This window comes from Onychostoma macrolepis, chromosome 04, assembly GCF_012432095.1.
Source record: "Onychostoma macrolepis isolate SWU-2019 chromosome 04, ASM1243209v1, whole genome shotgun sequence".
NCBI classification, from domain to species: domain Eukaryota; kingdom Metazoa; phylum Chordata; class Actinopteri; order Cypriniformes; family Cyprinidae; genus Onychostoma; species Onychostoma macrolepis.
In genome coordinates, this window is record NC_081158.1 from 32,052,657 (window position 1) to 32,072,290 (window position 19,634).

The following is a 19,634-nucleotide window of genomic DNA, read 5'->3' on the forward strand; positions in this document are numbered from 1 at the left end:
GGACCGCAAAACCAGTCTTAAGTCGCTGGGGTATATTTTTAGCAATAGCCAAAAATATACTGTATGGGTCAAAATTATCCATTTTTATTTTATGCCAAAAATCATTAGGATATTAAGTAAGTAATTTAGTGAATTTCCTACCGTAAATATATCAAAACTTCATTTTTGATCAGTAATATGCATAGCTAAGGATTCATTTGGACAACTTTAAAGGTGATGTTCTCAGTATTTAGATTTGTTTGCACCCTCAGGTTCAGATTTTCAAATAGTTGTATCTCAGACAAATATTGTCCGATCCTAACAAACCATACATCAATGGAAAGATTATTTATTCAGCTTTTAGATTATGTATAAATCACACTTATTACCGGTTTTGTGGTCCAGGGTCACATATTTGCGGTTTAAATACCATGAAAAAGTAATCTTCCTCTCATTTTTGGATAGTCTTAGTATATTCTGGAGGCTAAGAAAAACAGATTAAAAAAATACAATTAAACGACTATAACACGATGGGTAAAATCAAAGACTATAGAATACCCTTAGTCTTAAAGAGACTTTGGTAAAATGAGCACAAACAAATGGACATGACTGAAAAACAAAAGTAAGAAATGAAACCACTACTACTGTTCTCTCAGTTTCAAAAGCTAACTCTTAAAAATTTCTGAAACCAGAAGGTGTTTTACAAGTCACATCATATAGAGTATTCAAAACAAACCCGTTGCTGACAAACTATTACATTTATTTATGAACATTAGCATGACGTTACAACAAATTGGAAGTGATTTGGTTAGACATAACTTCAAATATGATGCTTTTATGTTTCAGAAGTACAAAAAAAAGGGAAATTTTGCATTTCTTCTTATACAAAGAGAGTCCAATCCAGTTCATGGCTCTGGAGAGTGTGTTTACATGTCAAAGTGCATCTGTCAGCGCCCTCTGTCGGAAATAAGACAGCATGACACAATCATACAAACAATATCACTTCTTATGTTTATGTAGGACTGTTAAGGCCAGACAGAATGATACACAGAGTTTAATGTCAGTGATCAGAGTAACACTATATAAAACATCATCTTTTGGTTCCTAAAGTCGGAGAAGGCATCTTCATCACTGGTCTCGCAGATTTTCACTTAAAAACACAATATTATCTGTGGAAAGAGACAAATGATATTTGTCAAATTTGAACTATTAAAGCAAAAACAAAACATAAAAAAAATAAGCAGTTAAGACATGTATAGTCTGTTGTGAACTCTTACCTGCGATAATAGTTGTTGCCTGTCGCCTGACGTTGTTTTTATCCATGTACTCTCCATAGTCAAGCTTTCCTTCCACAAGAATCCGAGACCTGAAAATAAGGTTGATTCTAGGTTAACAGCTGCATGATTTATTTTTATATCTATAAATCGCTCCAAAACAAATATGGAACGCACCCTTTCTTTACATACTGATACGCCACGTCTCTGAGGCCTGGTTTGAATACTGAAATTCTGTGCCATGTTGTTTTCTGGCTGACATCTCCTGCAAAAAAAACATTTCAGGACATCAAGACAATTTTCTTTGATTTTTTTTTTTTTTTTTTTAAATGTGTAAAAATGTCAATTTCTGTAAAAGAAAATCTATAATAAGTTTGCTTGTCACCCACATACTTTCAAATTATTTTGTTTAACAACTATTTTTAATCATGTATCATATGTTCAAAGGGTACACGGATAAAATAGTTTTTAATTTATTTTATAACAGAAAACAAAACATAAAAACAATAAATGACCACAAAAATAACATTAGTAACAATATATATGTACACAAACATGAAAAATTTAAATATAAACAAACAAGTTTAATAATAATAATAAAATAAAATTACATAAATAAAAAAAATAGTAATAAGTTGAATTATATATAAATAAAATACAATACAAACATATTAAATATTGTTAATAATAATATTAAAGTCAAATAAAATTATGTATATAAAAATAAAACATGAACAAAATATATGACAAATATGAATGAAAAAAAAAAAAATAATGAAGTCAAATAAAATTAAATGCGTGCGTCTCCATTAGGGCTGCAACAACGAATCGATTAAATCGATAAAAATCGATTACTAAAAGCGTTGGCAACGAATTTCATAATCGATTCGTTGTGTCGCGCGACGCCGGAGACGCTTGATTATTAAAAAAAAAAAAAACTTTAGTTGAGCGTGGAGCGGAGTGAACACACTCGGTCTCTCTCGCGCACGGATGCTAGCAGAGTTTGGCGCCTCATAAATAAAAACAAAAGTAAAAAAACAAAAAAAACGAGCGGAGGTAGAGGAAAGATACATGGCGGAGGCAGAGAAATCCGTGCGACCCAAGTCATCCAAGGTGTGGGAGCAGGGGCGGCGTTTGCGTATGGCAGAGTATGGCCATACCCTAGCCCAGTCAGGTGCTGTGAAAAATTATCCAAACTTGAGTCGCTTATAATTCGTTTTTATTATTTTAAATCAGAGAGTTTTAAAAATAGTAAACCAATGATAAGCATTAAAATAACTTGTCAGTAAAACTGTAACGCCATTGGATCATCGAGCTCTCAGCGAGACCTCGTAACTTCACCCCGCCTCCGTTCAGATTGACGCGCGCACAGCCTGGAGAAGATGAGATCTCTGCTTTTTCGCAATGCAAGGGTGAATAAATAATTGGTGTTTGAATAGTACAGCGTTTTCTTTACTCAAACACTATGTCAGTAAAGGATAATGTTTTTGTGTGTTTGAAGAGTGGAGAAGAATTAGTTATTTGCTGTCTATATACGTTTTAAATATCCTGTGCATTATGTGCATAAGCGCTTAATTTGAGATTTTGGCCAAGTGTATTAAACAACAAGAAAAAACTAAGCGCCCATATAGCTACAATCAAAGTTATATAACCTGTAAAAGTTGATGAAAGCATAATGCACTTAATGCACTTATGCACTGCATAACAGCCGTTCTAACGACAGACAAAACACTCCATCTCCGTCATTCTCTGGTCAAAAACATTATTAACTCCATTTGAGCTTGATTTTCATATAATGTTAAGTGCAGGTGTCTGATACAATACCAACGCTAACGACGCAGTGTTGTTAAATTATTAAATTTTTTGCACTTTCCCCCCCCCCAAAAAAAGTCTATATATTTGGCAGATGTAAAGCATACATGTGTATGTTTTTTGTGTTAGTCCATTTTTATTTTATTTTATTATTATTATAACAGCTCAGGGATGTTCAAGGAGCAACATGTTTGTGCACTTTCTAAAGATTTTAGTTCTGTTTTTGAATAAAGGGTTGGAAATGAATGCTTATTTTTTTTTTTTTTTAAATCCGATTCATCGATTAATCGAAAAATAATCGACAGATTAATCGATTATTAAAATAATCGTTAGTTGCAGCCCTAGTCTCCATTACAAAAATATGATGGGAGTAGTACACAGATTGATCTCACCTGTACTTGTTGGTTCTCCCTCCCCGGACCGCCACATCTCGTTTGTTGCCATGGAGAAGATGGTGACGGGGTTTCTGCCCTCCACCTGTCTCATGACAGGGTCCTGTCCCACTCGCCCAAGCAGCTGCACCCGGTTAATAGCTGTCAAGAGACAAAGCAAAGATGAAGGACATTTATCAATAATATCACACAAAAGACATACAGTGACTGACAGATACTCACATCTCTCCAAGATCAGACTTGTATCTGTAGCCCTGTGCCGGACGAACTGTTTAAGTATCTGTCAGGACAGAATAATAACAGTCAGACTGTAATAATTCTTATGAGCAAACATGAACACTTCTGCATGTAGTTTGTTTACCTGTGCAGAGGCATTTCTCAACATCTTCTCTACTCTGTGGATGATGCTAAGACGTTTGCTGACAGGTCATTCACTCTATAATGGGAAAATCGCCTTATTAGAGTAATATAGGTATAATAAAAAACGAATTATACAAAAGTAAAGTTAAATAGACTATTTGCCTTATTCTTAACCGTCTACAAAGACCGGAATGTCATGATCAAGGTAAGATGTAGTTCAAGGTAAAAACATGTTAACCTCTCAAAATGTTTTTTTTTTTTTTTCAATAGTTGATGCAATGTTATTATATCACGTTCATTAAAGTGTCATATTCGGCTATTTTAAACTTGAATAATTTAAAATCTGTTTTGTAACTACTTACAGCAAATCCAATGATGAAACACATGTTAATCTCCCGCCATTCACTTACATCAACTAACCACGTTTAGAAAACGCATGTAATAGTGTTTGTGCGCTTTACACCGACGATTTATAATCTATATCGTCTTCGCAGTTTATTTAAAAGACAAACATAAAGATAAACTTCGACTTACAAGTTCAGAAGATCTTGATGCTCAATAACCCCACGCTGTTTCCGGTGCGCTTGGAAAACATTCCCCAGTAGCAACAAACACGAACGAACATCCGTTCCCGTTCTGTACTCCTATTATATTCAGAAAATAGCGATTTTGTTCAGTTATACGTTTTTATTTTATTTTTATAGTATGTATAGTTTAAATAAAAAATGATAGATTTTATTAAGGCTTTTTGATATGAATGTCAAATGCATATCTATGTATGAATTTCACATTAAAATGAATAGTTTTATTGCCCCAGACCCAGATTTTCAATGAAAAATATGAAAATCCATACCAAAAATATTCATGATTACGTATTTGAAATTATTATGATCTAACAGGGAAATAAAGACAAACTACTAAATGTATTGTGTTAAAATAATTAATAGCCTATCAATTTATAGTTTGTTGGATTGGACTTGGCAATAAAAATAACTCTTCGCATTATGACAGCAGGATCACGTGTATAAAATAAATGTATAAAATCAAATAAATAAAATTAAAGGTCTAGGCTGGGCTTTCTTTGTAAATCATATTTGTCTATTATGAGGTTTTATTGCATTTTTATTTTTTTTGTCACCTTAAAAACCTTCACTGTGAAATTCACTGTGGCACACACACACACACACACACAGGGTAAATATAGCTTAATATTTTCATTATGTGTCACTTCCAGTCAAGCTATAATTCTGTCAATTTATGTAAAAAATAAATACATAAACATACAGTTTGTTTACTGCATATGAAAAAACACCCGTTTATAAAAATTTCACAGACACAGATGTTATTTAAAATATTGATATTTTTAATTTGAGGCCTTGAGGTACAGAGTTCCTGAAAATCAGTAGTCTTAAAGACAAAAAGTGCATCCAAACAAAAACCAACCAAAATAGGCTTTAGTTACAGTACAGCATAACAAATATGAAAAAGATTCATATTCATATTATAATACTGTGATATATTACAGCGGCCTGCCAAACTTGAATTTGTTCACTGGAAAGTGCAAATTATGTACGTTATTTTATAAATATTTGAATATATTAAATGTTCTGTGATGTTCATGTGCTCTGCATTTTAATTTCCGATATTTTACGCATATTACAATGATAATAATCCTGAGTGTAGACAAAGGCAGAGTAAAATCCCACAGTCTCTGTTCAAAACATAGTAAGACACAATAAAAGACTTGAACTCAATCTTAAAGTGCAGCATATTCATTCAAAGGCATATCTGCAGGAATAAAAAAAACAAATGATTCCCAGAGGAACAGAAAGAGAAAGAGCCAGAGCTCAAGGACTCTGGAGAACGAGACCGAGGAGCTGGGAAAGAAGGCGCTGGGCAGGTTGACTGATGGGGTAGTGATGGGGCAGTTTGTCCTCCAGCCCTGACGTCTTCACATAGTACCTATACCAAACAGAAGATATTATAATAAAAGATATGACAGCTGTGTCTTAGCCTAGAAAATATGTGAAGCTCATGAAGAACCTGAACTCCTCCTTGAATCCCGTCCTGATGTATTTGCTCAAACAGGCGCTGTGCTGCAGACAGGCTAACAGAACACGGCAGCGCTGGAAGAGGAGAACCGCCTGAGACGGGCTGAGAGGATCCTGAGGACCCGACAGAACCAGAACCAGCTGCTGAGCCTGATAGCCCACGAACGGGAGCTGCCACAAGAGAACAGGACCTACGTTCAAACAGTCGCTCTGATATGGAAGCTAATCATGTGGATTCATGCAAATATGCATGAAAATGAAACGGGTATATACTTACTAAGAATGGATGTGGTTTAAGCAGTCGAAACACCCAGCCGATGGTGAGGAAATGTCCCAGAGCAGGTGTGCGACTAGCCTTTGAACCACAAATCAGACCAGTAAAGCTGATCAGTGTTATATATATATACGTATACATATACATTTATATGTATATATGTACACACACACACAACCGAATAATTGTGATTTTTTTTCATGTTTTCAAACGAAGTCTCTTCTGCTCATCAAGGCTGCATTTACTTGATCATAAATATAGTATATACAGTAATGTCATGAAATATTGTTACAATTTAAAATCACTGTTTTATATTTGAATAAATTTTAAAATGCAATTTATTCCTGTGATGCAAAGCTGAATTTTCTGCATCATTACTCGTCTTCAGTGTCACATGATCCTTCAGAAATCATTCTGATACGTTGATTTGCTGCTCAATCGCTATCAATTATTAATGGTGCACAACTATTAATAACGGTTCGTACTGTGATATCAATGTTGAAAATTGTTGTAAAAACTGTGCCAAATGGTTTTTGAACAGAAAGTTCAAAAGAACAGCATTTGTTTTAAATAGAAATCTTTTGTATTATAAATGTCTTGACTGTCTCTTTTGATCAATTGAATGGTGTCCTTGCTGAAAAAAGTATTTATTTCTTTTTTTAAAGAAACATATGACCTCAGCAGCGAAAGCTGTTTTCAACATTGATGATAATAATAATAATAATAAATGTTTCTTGAGCAGCAATTCAGCATATTAGAATGATTTCTGAAGGATCATGTGACACTGAAGACTGGAGTAATTCAGCTTTGATTACAGAAATAAATTACATTTTACAATATACTGAAATAGAAAACAGTTATTTTAAATTGTAATAATATTTTACAATATTACTGTTTTTTATTATTTTTCATAAAATAAATGCAGCCTTGTTGAGCAGGCGAGACTTCATTCATAAACATGGGGGGGAAAAAAAATTATTTATTTATCTTTTAAACATATATATATATAGATGAGATAACGCTACTCACCTCCTGACAGAACACAACCACCTCAAACAGCAGCGCAGATGCCGCATCCAGATAGTCTGCCTGCAGACGCTGCAGCTGCGACACACAAAGACACTTCATTATCATAAATGACATTTAATTATCATAAATGAACTGATCATAAACAAGACACGAATGGAAAACAAGAACGAACTTATTTCATCTTTTCCTTACACCTGGGAAGCAAGGGTGATTATATGATAACAAAACATTTCATTTTTCCATTACGGACTGTCTTTTATACCTTATTAAGTGAAGATTTAGAGCCATTAGTGGAGTCTGGCAGCTGGAGATCCGGATCGCACACTAAAGCCAGCAGCATGTTCTCTGTAAGAGCTCCCCTGCGTCACACAGCAGCCATTGCTCAGTGAAATAAGCTGTAATGAGTGCACTGGTATTACTGGAGAGGTAGAATCACTCACTGTTTGGCCGTCAGCATGCTGAGCCTCGCCGCTTCGATCTCTGTTTCCCTGAACATCAGGCTTAATATCTGAACCACCAAAGTGCACAGCCTGCAGGACAGAGAGAGACACGTCTTTGTCTTAATGTCCTCAGACAGAAAACCTACAGCAATGATCATGAAAATGTGCTCGGCGATGGGTTGTAAGTTGTAAAATGTCAACCTGAGAACATTAAGAAGTTGTAGATCTTATAAACATGGACAGCTTCGCTTGTTACGAGACTGAAATGTCCGGTTTTCGTGTCATTATAACGTTTCGTGATTATTTTCTTGTCGTAATTATAGCGGTTATAATGTTATTTAAAGTTAAAAAAAACATTACAACATTTTATTTTCACCCATTATTTGAACATCTATTTTTAATATTCTAAGAACGTTAAAATGTCTGTTTTTTTGGGGGGGTTTTTTTGCTGTTATGATTATAACATTCTTTAAAGGTTACAAAAAAACGTTTCCTACAACGTTCTACTAACATTATTTTCACCCAAAATATAATGCTATTTGAACTTTTATTTTTAATATTCTAAGAATGTTAAAATGTCTTGTTGTGATTAGAACCTTATTTAAAGGTTACAAAAATGTTTCTAAAATGTTCTACTAAATGTTATTTTTACCCAAAATATAACATAGTTTGAACATTTATTTTTTATATTCTAAGAAAGTTAAAATTCTCTTGTTGTGATTACAATGCTATTTAAAGGTTACAAAAACGTTTCTTGCAATGTTCTACTAACTTTTCACACAAAATATAACATTATTTGAACTTTTAAAAAAATATTCAATGAACATTAAAGTCCAGTTTTTGTGTCGTGATTAGAACGTGGTTAAAACATTTCTTAAACGTTCTACTTAAATTTTATGTAGCCAAAATAAAACGTTATTTGTACATTTATTCATAATATTCTAAGAACATTCAAATGTCCAGTTATCGTTGTGATTGGATCCTTATTTAAAAGGTGACTAAAACATATCTTAAACATTCAAATAATGTTATATTTGGGGTAAAAATTTAATTTTGTAGAACGTTTATTTTTAATATTCTAAAAACATTAAAATCTCCAGTTTTCTTGTCATGATTAGAACGTTATTTAAATGTTATAAAATGTTTGAATAATCCTCAAATTCAAATAACCGAAAACATAACGTTAAGAATGTTTTCTCCTAACATCAGTGAAAGCTGTGAGAACATTTCCTGTCAGCTGGGTAAGTTATATATGCATGAGTTGCATGTCTGATTTTCATATTTGGAGGCTTACAGAAGTCTGTCGGCTGTGTGAACTCCCTCCTGGCCGCCCCGAGAGCTTTCAGACAGCGTTTTCACCAGGAAAGGATAAAGGTCCGGTGACTGAGGCGCAAAAAAGAGGGATTTTGTGAGGGAATTTTTCATTTTTGGATGAACAGTGCATGCATTTGGATGAAGACAGCTGCATGTTACCCTCCAGAAGAGTTTTTTGATGGTGGGGTTGCGGTTCGTGGCCGTGTGCAGCTCCTGCAGGAGTAAATACAGACTCTCCAGGCTGATGTTCTCCTGGAGCAGCTCTCCGCTCAACTGACTGAACAAGTGAGACGTCCGTTCCCAGCTGGAAACACATTAGCAGACGCTTTCTTAGCCTGTGCATTTTACACTGCCCACACACATAAACGCAAGCTGTTCAGGCAGAAAGACGCAGTAGGCCTACCCGATTTTCTGATATTTCTGTTTCTGAGGAGAAGAGGAGGATATGCCACATCTCTTCCTGTACACTGGGTCCAGCATCAAAGTTGATCGCTACAAAAAAAGGGGGAAATGTACAGCTTATATGTTTATTAAAACATTTACGTTTATTTGTCCCTACAAAAATGTGCTATTTGATCTATAAAGCATTCAGAATAATCCTTTTAGCAGTACTTTAGCACTTTGTACCTTTATACTATTAAAGATATTTTTAAAGGCAAAAGATTGCAATAAACTTATTTTATATTGTATTATTAATAATATTTTATTTATTTTAAAAATAAGGGAAGCAGTTTTGTTTTTAATTATTAATATAAAATTAATAATAATAATAAATTAATGACAAATATTTTAAAAATCTTGGCAAAGCTCAAGAAAATTTCATTATATTCAAACCTTAAAATGATATAAGATTAAAAACAAAAGTCAAGATGATTATTGTATTTATATATAAAAAAAAGGGAATCAATTTTGTTTTAAAATATTTAACAATAATTATTAATAATAATAATAATAATAATAATAATTAATTATTAATATGTAAAAACTTTTCATGGCAAGGTCAAAACCCAACAAAATGTCATTATATTAAAACTATTACATAATTATATAAGTAAAAAAAAAAAAAGATACAATAATAATTTAATAATAATAATAATAATCTTAATATCAATAATTTTGATAAATAATTTTTAATAAAGTTAATAACAATACCCCCCCCCCCCCGCCAAATAATCTTTATTAAAAAACATTTTATAAGTCATTATTTGTAACATAAAATGTGTTTTTTTAAATCTGTAATGCAATTAAAATCAACTTTTTAGCAGTACTTTATCACTTTACTTTTTAAAACAGTGAAAGTATTTTATTTTAGCCTTTCAGTTTGAACCTTTATACCATTGCAATGCCTTGCATAGACTTCCATTATATGTGTATTACTTCCAATGTGCAACAATGATCAAATACAAAATGAATGTTGACCATTAAACACAAAGCGAGTAGAAACTTACTCCACAAATACTTACTATGATGTAGCTGCTCCAGGAGCTCTGCAGATGAAGGTATATTCGTGATGATGGAGACACAGCATAAAGGTGTAACTCTTCCTCTTTCTCCTCGTCCTGCTCCTCAGTTGTTGTTCTTTTCAGGACTGAAGTGCTGGGACTCTCTCTTTGATCACTGGAGCTGGAGGAGTGAGCAGGAGACGTATTAAACACAGCCAGAGTCAAAACATCCGGGTTCGGACAGGAAGCTGAACGTCTCTTCGGAATGACGCTGCCGCCTTCTTCCTCCAGACCACCATCACTAGAACAGACAAACATATATATGGATTTTTAGGGCAAGTCAAACATGTCAAGGTGATTAAGATCTTAAAGGGGTACAATAGTTCACCCAAAAATTACATTTCAGTCATCATTTACCCACCCTCATTTTGTTCCAAACCTGTATGAGTTTCATTCTTCTGTTAAATGTAAAAGAAGATATTTTGATGAATGTTAGTGAACAAACAGTTGCCGGTAGCCAAAAAAATACTGTGAGTCGATGGGGACCAGAAACTGTTTGCTTACCCACATTCTTCAAAACATCTTTTATGATCAGCAGAAGAAAAAACGCATACAGGTTTGGTGAGTAATTGATGACAGTATTACAATTTTTGGGTGAACTATCCCTTTAAGACGGTCTTAAAAGCACAGTAAAAAAAAAAAATTAAAAAAGAAAAAAACTGCAATAAATGTATTATTAATAATGTTAATAATGTAAATATTTTGTTATATTATTATTATTATTAATAATAATATTTTATTTTAGACTACAAGGTAGGGAAAAGTTTTTTAAAATATTACATTAATAGTATGATCAATAATAATCATATTAATATTAAATTAATAATATTATTAATATTTAAAAATATTATGACATGGCAAGCAGGGCTATTATAGTTAACTAAAAGTAAAATCATTAAAAATTGTTTCTTGAAATAAATGAAATGTTAAATAAATATAAAATATAATATTACTTCTATTTTATTTCAACTAGTTGACAAGGAAACATTAAAATAAAAATAAAACTGAAATAAAAATTAATTAAAAATTATATAGACATAAAAAAAACAAAAACATAAAAAGACAAAAACACTACAAAATCACAAAATAAAAATGGAAAGTATAAAAATAAAAACTAATTCAAAATATTTAAAAACTACAATATATTAAAATAAAATAAAATAATAAAATAAATGTCTTTAAAAGTTTTAAATTGAGGTTAAAATTTTAAGAATGGCCTCACATGTGGTCAAGGCCTCAAACTCTCAGGGATTCAAACTACTGTAGAAAATTAACAAAAATACTTCAGGGGTTAACTTTCTAATAAACTGCTCTAAGATAGATCTATTTATAATGATGCAGATATCTTCAAAGAGCTCCTCTGAACTGTATAATTGAATAGGGCCTTTGATAAAGCAGCACAAAAGCTGCTTCTGCTTGCAACATCTCAATCTAGCGGCACTGACAGAACATTTCCACGAGGAGGCGCACAGCACTTCACCGTTTGGATGCCAGACAAGGTCTTTCTGTCCCATCATCATCATCATCCTCCCATTTCAATCTCCTCTAATAGGATGCAGGATAAAGACAAAATCTTTCCGTACACCTCAACCTTCTCACTATTCCCCCAGTGGAAAATGCCCACAAACGTTTTTTAGGTGCACTGACCTACTTTTCCTTCTCATACTGAAGTCTAAAAACTGCTCACAGACCATTTCTGTACAACCGCACACCACCGATTCAATAAAGCCTTCAACTGATAGTTAAATTGTGGAAAAGCTGGCTTTAAATAGGGTTTAAAGCACTTCCCATGTGGTTTACTCCTCAAGGGCAAGCGCTCACAAATATGTGCTAAACGTGAACTAATGGTGTCCCAGGGGTCGGGTTCGACTCGCTGCAGAAAAATCACACCTTCACAGAGAGCTCTGGCTGGCATCTCCCGCACAAACAGGTGTTGTTAAGAACGTCAGGCTGCCATGTTTTGCTGAGACAAACAGGGTCTTTTAATTGGACGTTTATTGCTCATCTTGTGCCCTGGCAACAGCGCGAATGACGCCAGTCCTCCTCCTCTGCTCACCGCGGTAAAGTCATGGACTGTCAGCGCTGTAAAACGCATCACAGCACATCGTGTGCAGCAGCGGATGTCAGTTTTGGAAACCAAGTGGTTTTCAGCATTCAAATTTTCCAGTTTTTGTTATGAATATCGGGGTTGTTATTGTTAACTAAAACTAGAACTAATAAAAACAATTGTTAATTGAAATAAAGCTGAAATCAAATTTAAATAATAGATGAACAACTTAACTTTAAAATGTTGCTTTGACAGCTAACTGAAATAAGTACTAAAGTTACTCAGTGCAAGCTAAAACTGAAATAAAAATAAAATAAATATAAATCAAAAAATAATAAAAGTGTACCAAAATTGTAAAAATAAACAAATAAATAATGCTAATAAATAAAAATAAACTAAAATTAAATGCATAAAAAATTCTAATAATCAATAATATTCAGTGTTATTTTAATATCATTGAGATACATTTTAAATTAGTTTTTATTTTTAGATTTTCTATTTTAATTTTAGTTAATTTTGTTGTGTTTTGTCATTTTTATTAGATTTTGTTTTTCAATATGTGTATTTTAATTTATAAAATTAATTTTTTGTTTAATTAAATTTTTGTACATCAACATGAAAACGAGAAATGCTGAAAATAAAACAAAAAGCTGAAATAAAAAACTGTTAACTATTTAAAATGTAAACAAAAAAACCCTTAATTAATTCCAGTTTTAGAAGTGACAACGTTTTTTTATGGTCTTAGTTTTAGTTAACTATTATTACCCCGATAATACTAAAATAACACTGATGAATTTATTCATTAATTAGCACAAAAACAGCAAAAATGATATTGCAATTATGAAAATCTGCATGAAACCACAAACACAACACTTAATTTACTGCGAGTGGTTTCCAGTTTACAAGATGTGTCTCTCTTTTATCTGTGTTCATTAAACATGCATATGAAACGCGACCTCTGTGCTCTCCTGATTTCCTCTTCAGACGCTCACATTACAGAGTTTCAGAGAGCAACATGCTCTGCAAATTACAACAATAAAATGACTGAAAATAGGATTTGAATCAAATAAATGCAATCAAAATAAAACAGCATAAATGGAAAATTTTATTCTACACAATTTTTTCCCCACAATCCAGGATTTAAATGTATCATATTTTACATTTTATATCATTTTATTTTCTTCTTAATTTCTTACCACTCTAAACTGCAGTGCAATAAAATACAAAAAGTCACCAAAAAGTCAACTTTTGATCCATTAAATGAATGCTTTCTTTTGCATGTCACTGGATAAGCATCATTTTTGTGATGCTGATGTATGTTAAACAATTCAGCTTGGTGACCTTTGAACCTTTAAATCATAATACTATGTATCTATGATATCTTAGCACAAGCAAGAACTTAATCGATTTAGTTTCTAAGCAGCGAAGCACAACACACACGAGCATCCCGTGAGATACAGAGCCGTGGGATTCAGAACATCTCTGCATTTATAGTGGCACCATTATAGTGGCAGCTCGAGTTGCTAAGCAAACGGGTCTTGAACACGGAGTCTGTTCGCTCTGAGAGGCAGTAAAAGCTGCGAGGTGGAGATAAAGCATTAGAATGGCTCATTGTGACGCTTGTGTCGGGAGAACGTGAGGCCGTTAACACTGTACCTCATTGATGTGGGAGAGATTCTCCAGCTGGAGGACTCAGACGACAGCAGAACGGGATTCACGCCTGCAGGATCAGAAAACACAATCACTGCATTTTCACGTTCAGGTGCATCATGAAATTTACATTTACATTTATACATCTGGCGGACGCTGTAATTCAAAGTGACTTAGATTGCATTCAAGTTACACATTAACATTTTATCCGTTCTTGCTTTCTGTGGGAACTGAACCCATGACCTTGGTGTTGCTCTACTCTTTGAGCTATCATGGCGTTTCAATCTATCCTGAATTTTAAAACATCAATGTCACATTATTTATGTCTCCATAACTGCATTTTATACAGACAATTACTTGAATATATCTCCTTGATGATAAATGGATTGGATTCATTTTGATGTTTTTAAGGGGCAAAAAAGTGGTGTAACTGTCCTGAGAAAAAAAACCTTTGGTTTGTATAAACGATTTCACTATTGTTTAATATACTTATATAATTAAATAACTTTTTGTATTGTTTATTAAAAACATACATTATATTGTATTATTTGAACGTAATATTTAATCATTTAATATTTTTTTTTAAATATTCCGATAAATTTTTCAGGTGTTTGATGTCATAATTCCAAAAAAATTAAATAAAATTACGCAAAATAAATAAATAAATAAAAATTTAAAAAACCTTGCAGTTTGGCATATTATTAACTTTTAGTGTTATTTATTAAACTAAAATACAGGTATATACAGTTGTCCCATATTTTATTAATATTTAATAATCTAATATTTTTTTTAATATTGTGATTATGTTTTGAATGTAAAAAGACATAATTCTAAAAATGTATTTTACCTTGAAAAATGTAAAAAAACGCCTTAAGATATGTTATTAGTTTCCGAGACACTAAATTTGTATATTGAAAACTCAAAATAGTTTGACACTATGTATATATTTTCATTGTTCTTGCCATTGTTTCGTGTGTGTCTCTGTTGTTTGTATAAATGTTGAGAATAAGTTTTGTTTTTCATATCTGTCATTGACCCATTACAGTATAACAGAGCAAATGTGTCCGTGAATCCTCTCCATTCACAGATGAACTCAAATCATTTTGTGTGTCCGGCCTATACAGATCACCTGCTTCAGCTGTTTATCCGGTGCTGGTTAAGCAGCTTTCCTGCTCTGCCGTACACTAAATCTCAATGCAGAAGTAGTGCACCTAACAGTTAAGATGAACAGAAACTCACAGCTGACACATGCATGCATGTCAGCGTGGGTTAGACGGGTGTCAGAACTGCTGCTTCATCCCCATGCACAGCTCAAAGAGCTCACAGATTAACACACATACAGCTTCACGTCACACTGTCCAGGGAAACATGGACTCTAATAATCCTCAACAGTTGTACAGTCATGCTTTGCATCGCCTGTTTGTGAACGCTTAATTCATTCCTGATTAATAATTCATTCTTGACTGAATTAAATAGCTTTTTTACCCTCCAGAGAATGACGGGCACTCGAGTTGCGTCCTCGAGATGGAAATGATGGCTTATTCTGAACGGATCCTTTGGGTCTTGAGCTCTTTTTCCCAGGATCCTTTGCAGTATGAACAACACGGATATGCATTGAGCGCTCACGATCCTGTCCGCTGAGGAAATCTGGCAAATCATTGATCTGTGAGGAAAGACAGAGATTTGTACGCTTGTCTAACATTGACCTAATTACATCAGTGTAAGCTGCTCAAATGACCGTTTAATAACGTCTAATCATCAATGATCAATTAGAATCATTACTTCGTACATTTACTGTATATATTAAATATGCATTTTGTATTTCTGAGGAAAATGCATTTGCACCTATGTTAATGAGAGACAAATTCTGACATTTACATGTTTGATCTGTGTGTGTTTTCCGGTCTTTCAGCACTGAAGCGCTCCACGACTCATGCTTTGAGCTGTACGTACATGAGCTTACCAAACACACCTTCTTTAAGCAGTTTAACATGACAGGATAAGCGAATGTCCTCACTATAATTAGCATTGTCTTAGCAGACAGTGGTGCTTTAGCTGACATTTAGAACGCATTGACTCGGCGGCGAGTGATGTATGATTTATAAAATATCAGTAAATCACTAAATAAATAACACGACTATTAGTTCATGTATTTAAATAATTCATATAATTTCATAAATAAATAATATAATTATACATAATGACTCAAGCAATTCAGTGAGAGAATGAGAAAAATAAATGTAATAAATATACAAAAAATAAGTGTGTGAAGTCTCTTATCGTGTAAAATGCTTCTGCATTTTTGGAAGATTAATTTATATGATTTTCCATGACTTTTTTAATCATTTGTGATAACGTAAGGAGATTGATCTCACAAAGAGTAATTTCTAACCAAACTTTTTTTTTTTTTTATGTTCCTTGAATTTGTACTAAACACACTTTTGAAATTCCGTAATATTTCCAGATTTTTCGCTATGAAACTTTATTGATACTTTTTGCAAAGATTGGTAGATTTGGTTTATTTGTCAGTTTTTTCAGGAACATGTGAATCCTGTTCAGAAGAGTGTATAGTTAAATTATGAATTAATTAATTTTGCCATAAAGAAAGAAGTCAGCAAAATATCACAAATTAATTTTATTATTGAGCAGTTAGGCTATATGCAATATATGGTTCTGATAGCTTCTGTTGATGTGCAAATTGCATTGCCTTGTACTGTTATTTTACTATATTGTGTTGTACTGTATTGTACTTTAGTGTTGTTTTAGTAAATGCATTGCCAGCTAACTGGGAACGTTCTCGTAATTGGTTAATATTCTGGCAAGGTTCTCTCAACGTTAATAGAACGTTTGTTCAGTAACTTACTTTAATAACATTCTAGGAATGTTTCTCTCAAAGATATGGTTGGACGTTGTTACAAGTTACAAGGAAACATTCCCATAATGTTTTCAAAATGATAAAATGGAATGTTCCCATAAAGTTTTCTCTAACGTTCACATGACCAAGAACGCTTTTTAAACACAGAACTAAGAACGTTTTTTTAAACTTTCAAAAAACTGGACGTTAAGAGAATAGTCAGAAATAACATTCCTTGTTAGTTGGGTTAATCAGTTGTAGCCTTCTCTTTGTAATTACTTGTAATCATTGTACTTGTGCATGTATAAATTGATAACGGCGTTGATTTGTGTGCGTCTCTCACCAGCTCGATGCTCTTGATGTGTCTGAAGCTGAGCGCCTCTCGCAGCGCGCGCGGCTGATACTCGCTCAGATACACTCGCTCATCGCTCAAGATCACATGCATGAAAACCTTCTTGACCGAGTCCGAGACCACCACACACGGCTCGTAGACCCGGATCCGCTCGTACACATCCCGACTGGTGTTCCTCTTGAGGAAAGAGTCCAGTTTGCTATTGTTGTGGCGGAACAGCCCGCGCGAGCTGGTTCTGGCCATGGGAATGTCACCTTTAACACCACACACACCCTACGTCCCATATCCCGCTCGCGCTGTCATATTCAATACCATACAGAAGTCATTTCTGCATTCACTGAAGCCCTGCTGTGTCGTCTGTAAGGTGTCTTCTCGCTCTCTGTGCGTATTTAACTCCTGTCAATGGGAGCGGAGCGACGCTCTCGTTGCGCATGCGCAGCCGCCCTTATAAATAGTGCAGCATGGCTTGGCTCTTTGTTATGAGGAGTATACAGCATGCAGCAATAACAAAAGATAGGCTATAAACGTAAAAAACAAAACAAATTAATATAAAACGTTATAGCTGGTGAAATTGACAGCCGACATGCAATATAGCGTGAAAGTTGTATGGGGTAACTTTATTTGGTGTTGTTTGGTGCTTGGATTTATTATTATATTATTTTATTTTTTTCTTGTGGAGTGCCTTTGCACTGTTATTAAAAAGAGCATTCTGCTAAACTTCTGCTTTTGTGTTTCAGGGGGAAAATTACACGGGTATGAAGAATATTCGTTTTTGGCTGTTCTATTCTTTTTATAGTCCTATACTATATATTGTATAACAATGTAGAAATTTATAATGTATAGTATTTTATTTGAATTTGAGGGTGAAGGATTGCGGTTTAATGCAAGAGATGTGTGTGTTTACTGTTTTATGACTGAAATGCATGTTGAAATGAACGCGGAACAATCGCACCATCTTGTGGGCGTCAAGACGAGTCGGTTTTATTTGAGCAGACGCTTCCATTCTTATTGATGTGGAGTGCTAGTTAATCTACTCCTTAAAAAATTTGAGGAAACCCGTTGCCTTAATAATAAAATTAATAAGTAATAATTAAAAAATAATAATTTAAGTAAATTGTCAAGTTCACTTAACTTTTTTAAAATTATTATTATTTACTTAATAATTTTAAGGCAACGGGTTTCCTCAATTTTTTAAGTTAAGTCAACTTATCACTTTTTACGGTGTACGAGCGATTAACTAAACTGTTAGACATTATGCCTCTCAACATTACAGCATTATCATTCATAATTTAATGTGTAAAAACGCAATTTCCCTTATATGGAGTCTATAACAATAGTCATTTTAAACATTAAATATTTAAATATTACTAATATTAATTATATTAATAATTGTAATCAGCAGTTCAGAGCAACAAAATTAATGAATCAGCATGTTACAAAACATGTTTCATGTTACAAAAGATTTCTATTTCAAATAAATGCTGCTCCTTTGAACTTTCTATTTAGCAAATAATATATATATATATATATATATATATATATATATATATATAATAAATGTATATTTATCATAAATACACACACATATAGTATATATTTAGAAAATATTTACATGTATATATTTATATAATTTATATTATACATAAATATATATAATAAATAAACATAACATTTTTCTTAAATATAATGCCATTAATCGTTTGACAGCACTAAATAGGCTATATTTACGGAAGTTCTAAACGGCCATGCATTATTATTTTTTTCCTTCTTGTTTTCTCGTGATCACAACTTAATTTTCTCGTGATCTCGACATTTTAAGAGTTGTTCTTAAGTTACACAACTGCGCCAACAGGTGGCAGTATAGAACTATGATTGGGGAGTTATATAGCCTACTGGCTACTGTATCGGCATTCTGTACGCGTTTGGTACAGAGGACCTTCTTAGGTTATCTATAATTTGTGGTTCATTACTGACATTTAATTAACTTATAAATGTTAAATTCTTGAATAAATATGATAATTTTGCTTGAAATGGTATCTGTTATTGTTATGTTACTGCTGCAAGACTCATCACTGTTTCTCATTTACAATGACGTAGCCCATTTCTAATGTGCATATTTCTTAATCTTTATTGTTAATAAATGTATATCAATAAGATATACATGTGTATAATTTAGTTCAGCGATGTTATACAGTGTTGTAGCCTAACCTTTTGTATTTTCTACATTTCTTTGTAAAACACACACACAGGAGCAGCATTAAGCTTGTTACGCACATGATATCCTAAATGACTAATAAAAATCAC

The 19,634-nt window shown here is 33.1% G+C and overlaps 2 protein-coding genes across 2 annotated transcripts; both read right to left on the bottom strand.

The window, feature by feature from the left end:
- Positions 1-692: 692 nt before the first annotated feature.
- Positions 693-4,456, bottom strand: ssbp1 (single-stranded DNA binding protein 1). The gene is made up of 7 exons (XM_058773438.1): positions 4,352-4,456; positions 3,819-3,893; positions 3,680-3,737; positions 3,458-3,598; positions 1,431-1,518; positions 1,257-1,345; positions 693-1,148 (listed from the first exon to the last, which is right to left on the bottom strand). The coding sequence occupies exons 2-7, from the start codon at positions 3,840-3,842 to the stop codon at positions 1,108-1,110; spliced, it is 441 nt and encodes a 146-aa protein (XP_058629421.1). The 5' UTR covers positions 3,843-3,893; positions 4,352-4,456; the 3' UTR covers positions 693-1,107.
- A 736-nt stretch (positions 4,457-5,192) lies between these two features.
- c04h12orf56 (chromosome 04 C12orf56 homolog) lies at positions 5,193-17,754 on the bottom strand. The gene is made up of 13 exons (XM_058773451.1): positions 17,322-17,754; positions 15,610-15,787; positions 14,131-14,194; positions 10,389-10,668; positions 9,329-9,417; positions 9,085-9,229; positions 8,906-8,994; positions 7,612-7,701; positions 7,434-7,530; positions 7,172-7,246; positions 6,146-6,223; positions 5,861-6,039; positions 5,193-5,779 (listed from the first exon to the last, which is right to left on the bottom strand). Exons 1-13 carry the CDS (start codon positions 17,571-17,573, stop codon positions 5,665-5,667), a joined length of 1,731 nt encoding a protein of 576 aa, XP_058629434.1. The 5' UTR covers positions 17,574-17,754; the 3' UTR covers positions 5,193-5,664.
- Between the last annotated feature and the right edge of the window lie 1,880 nt (positions 17,755-19,634).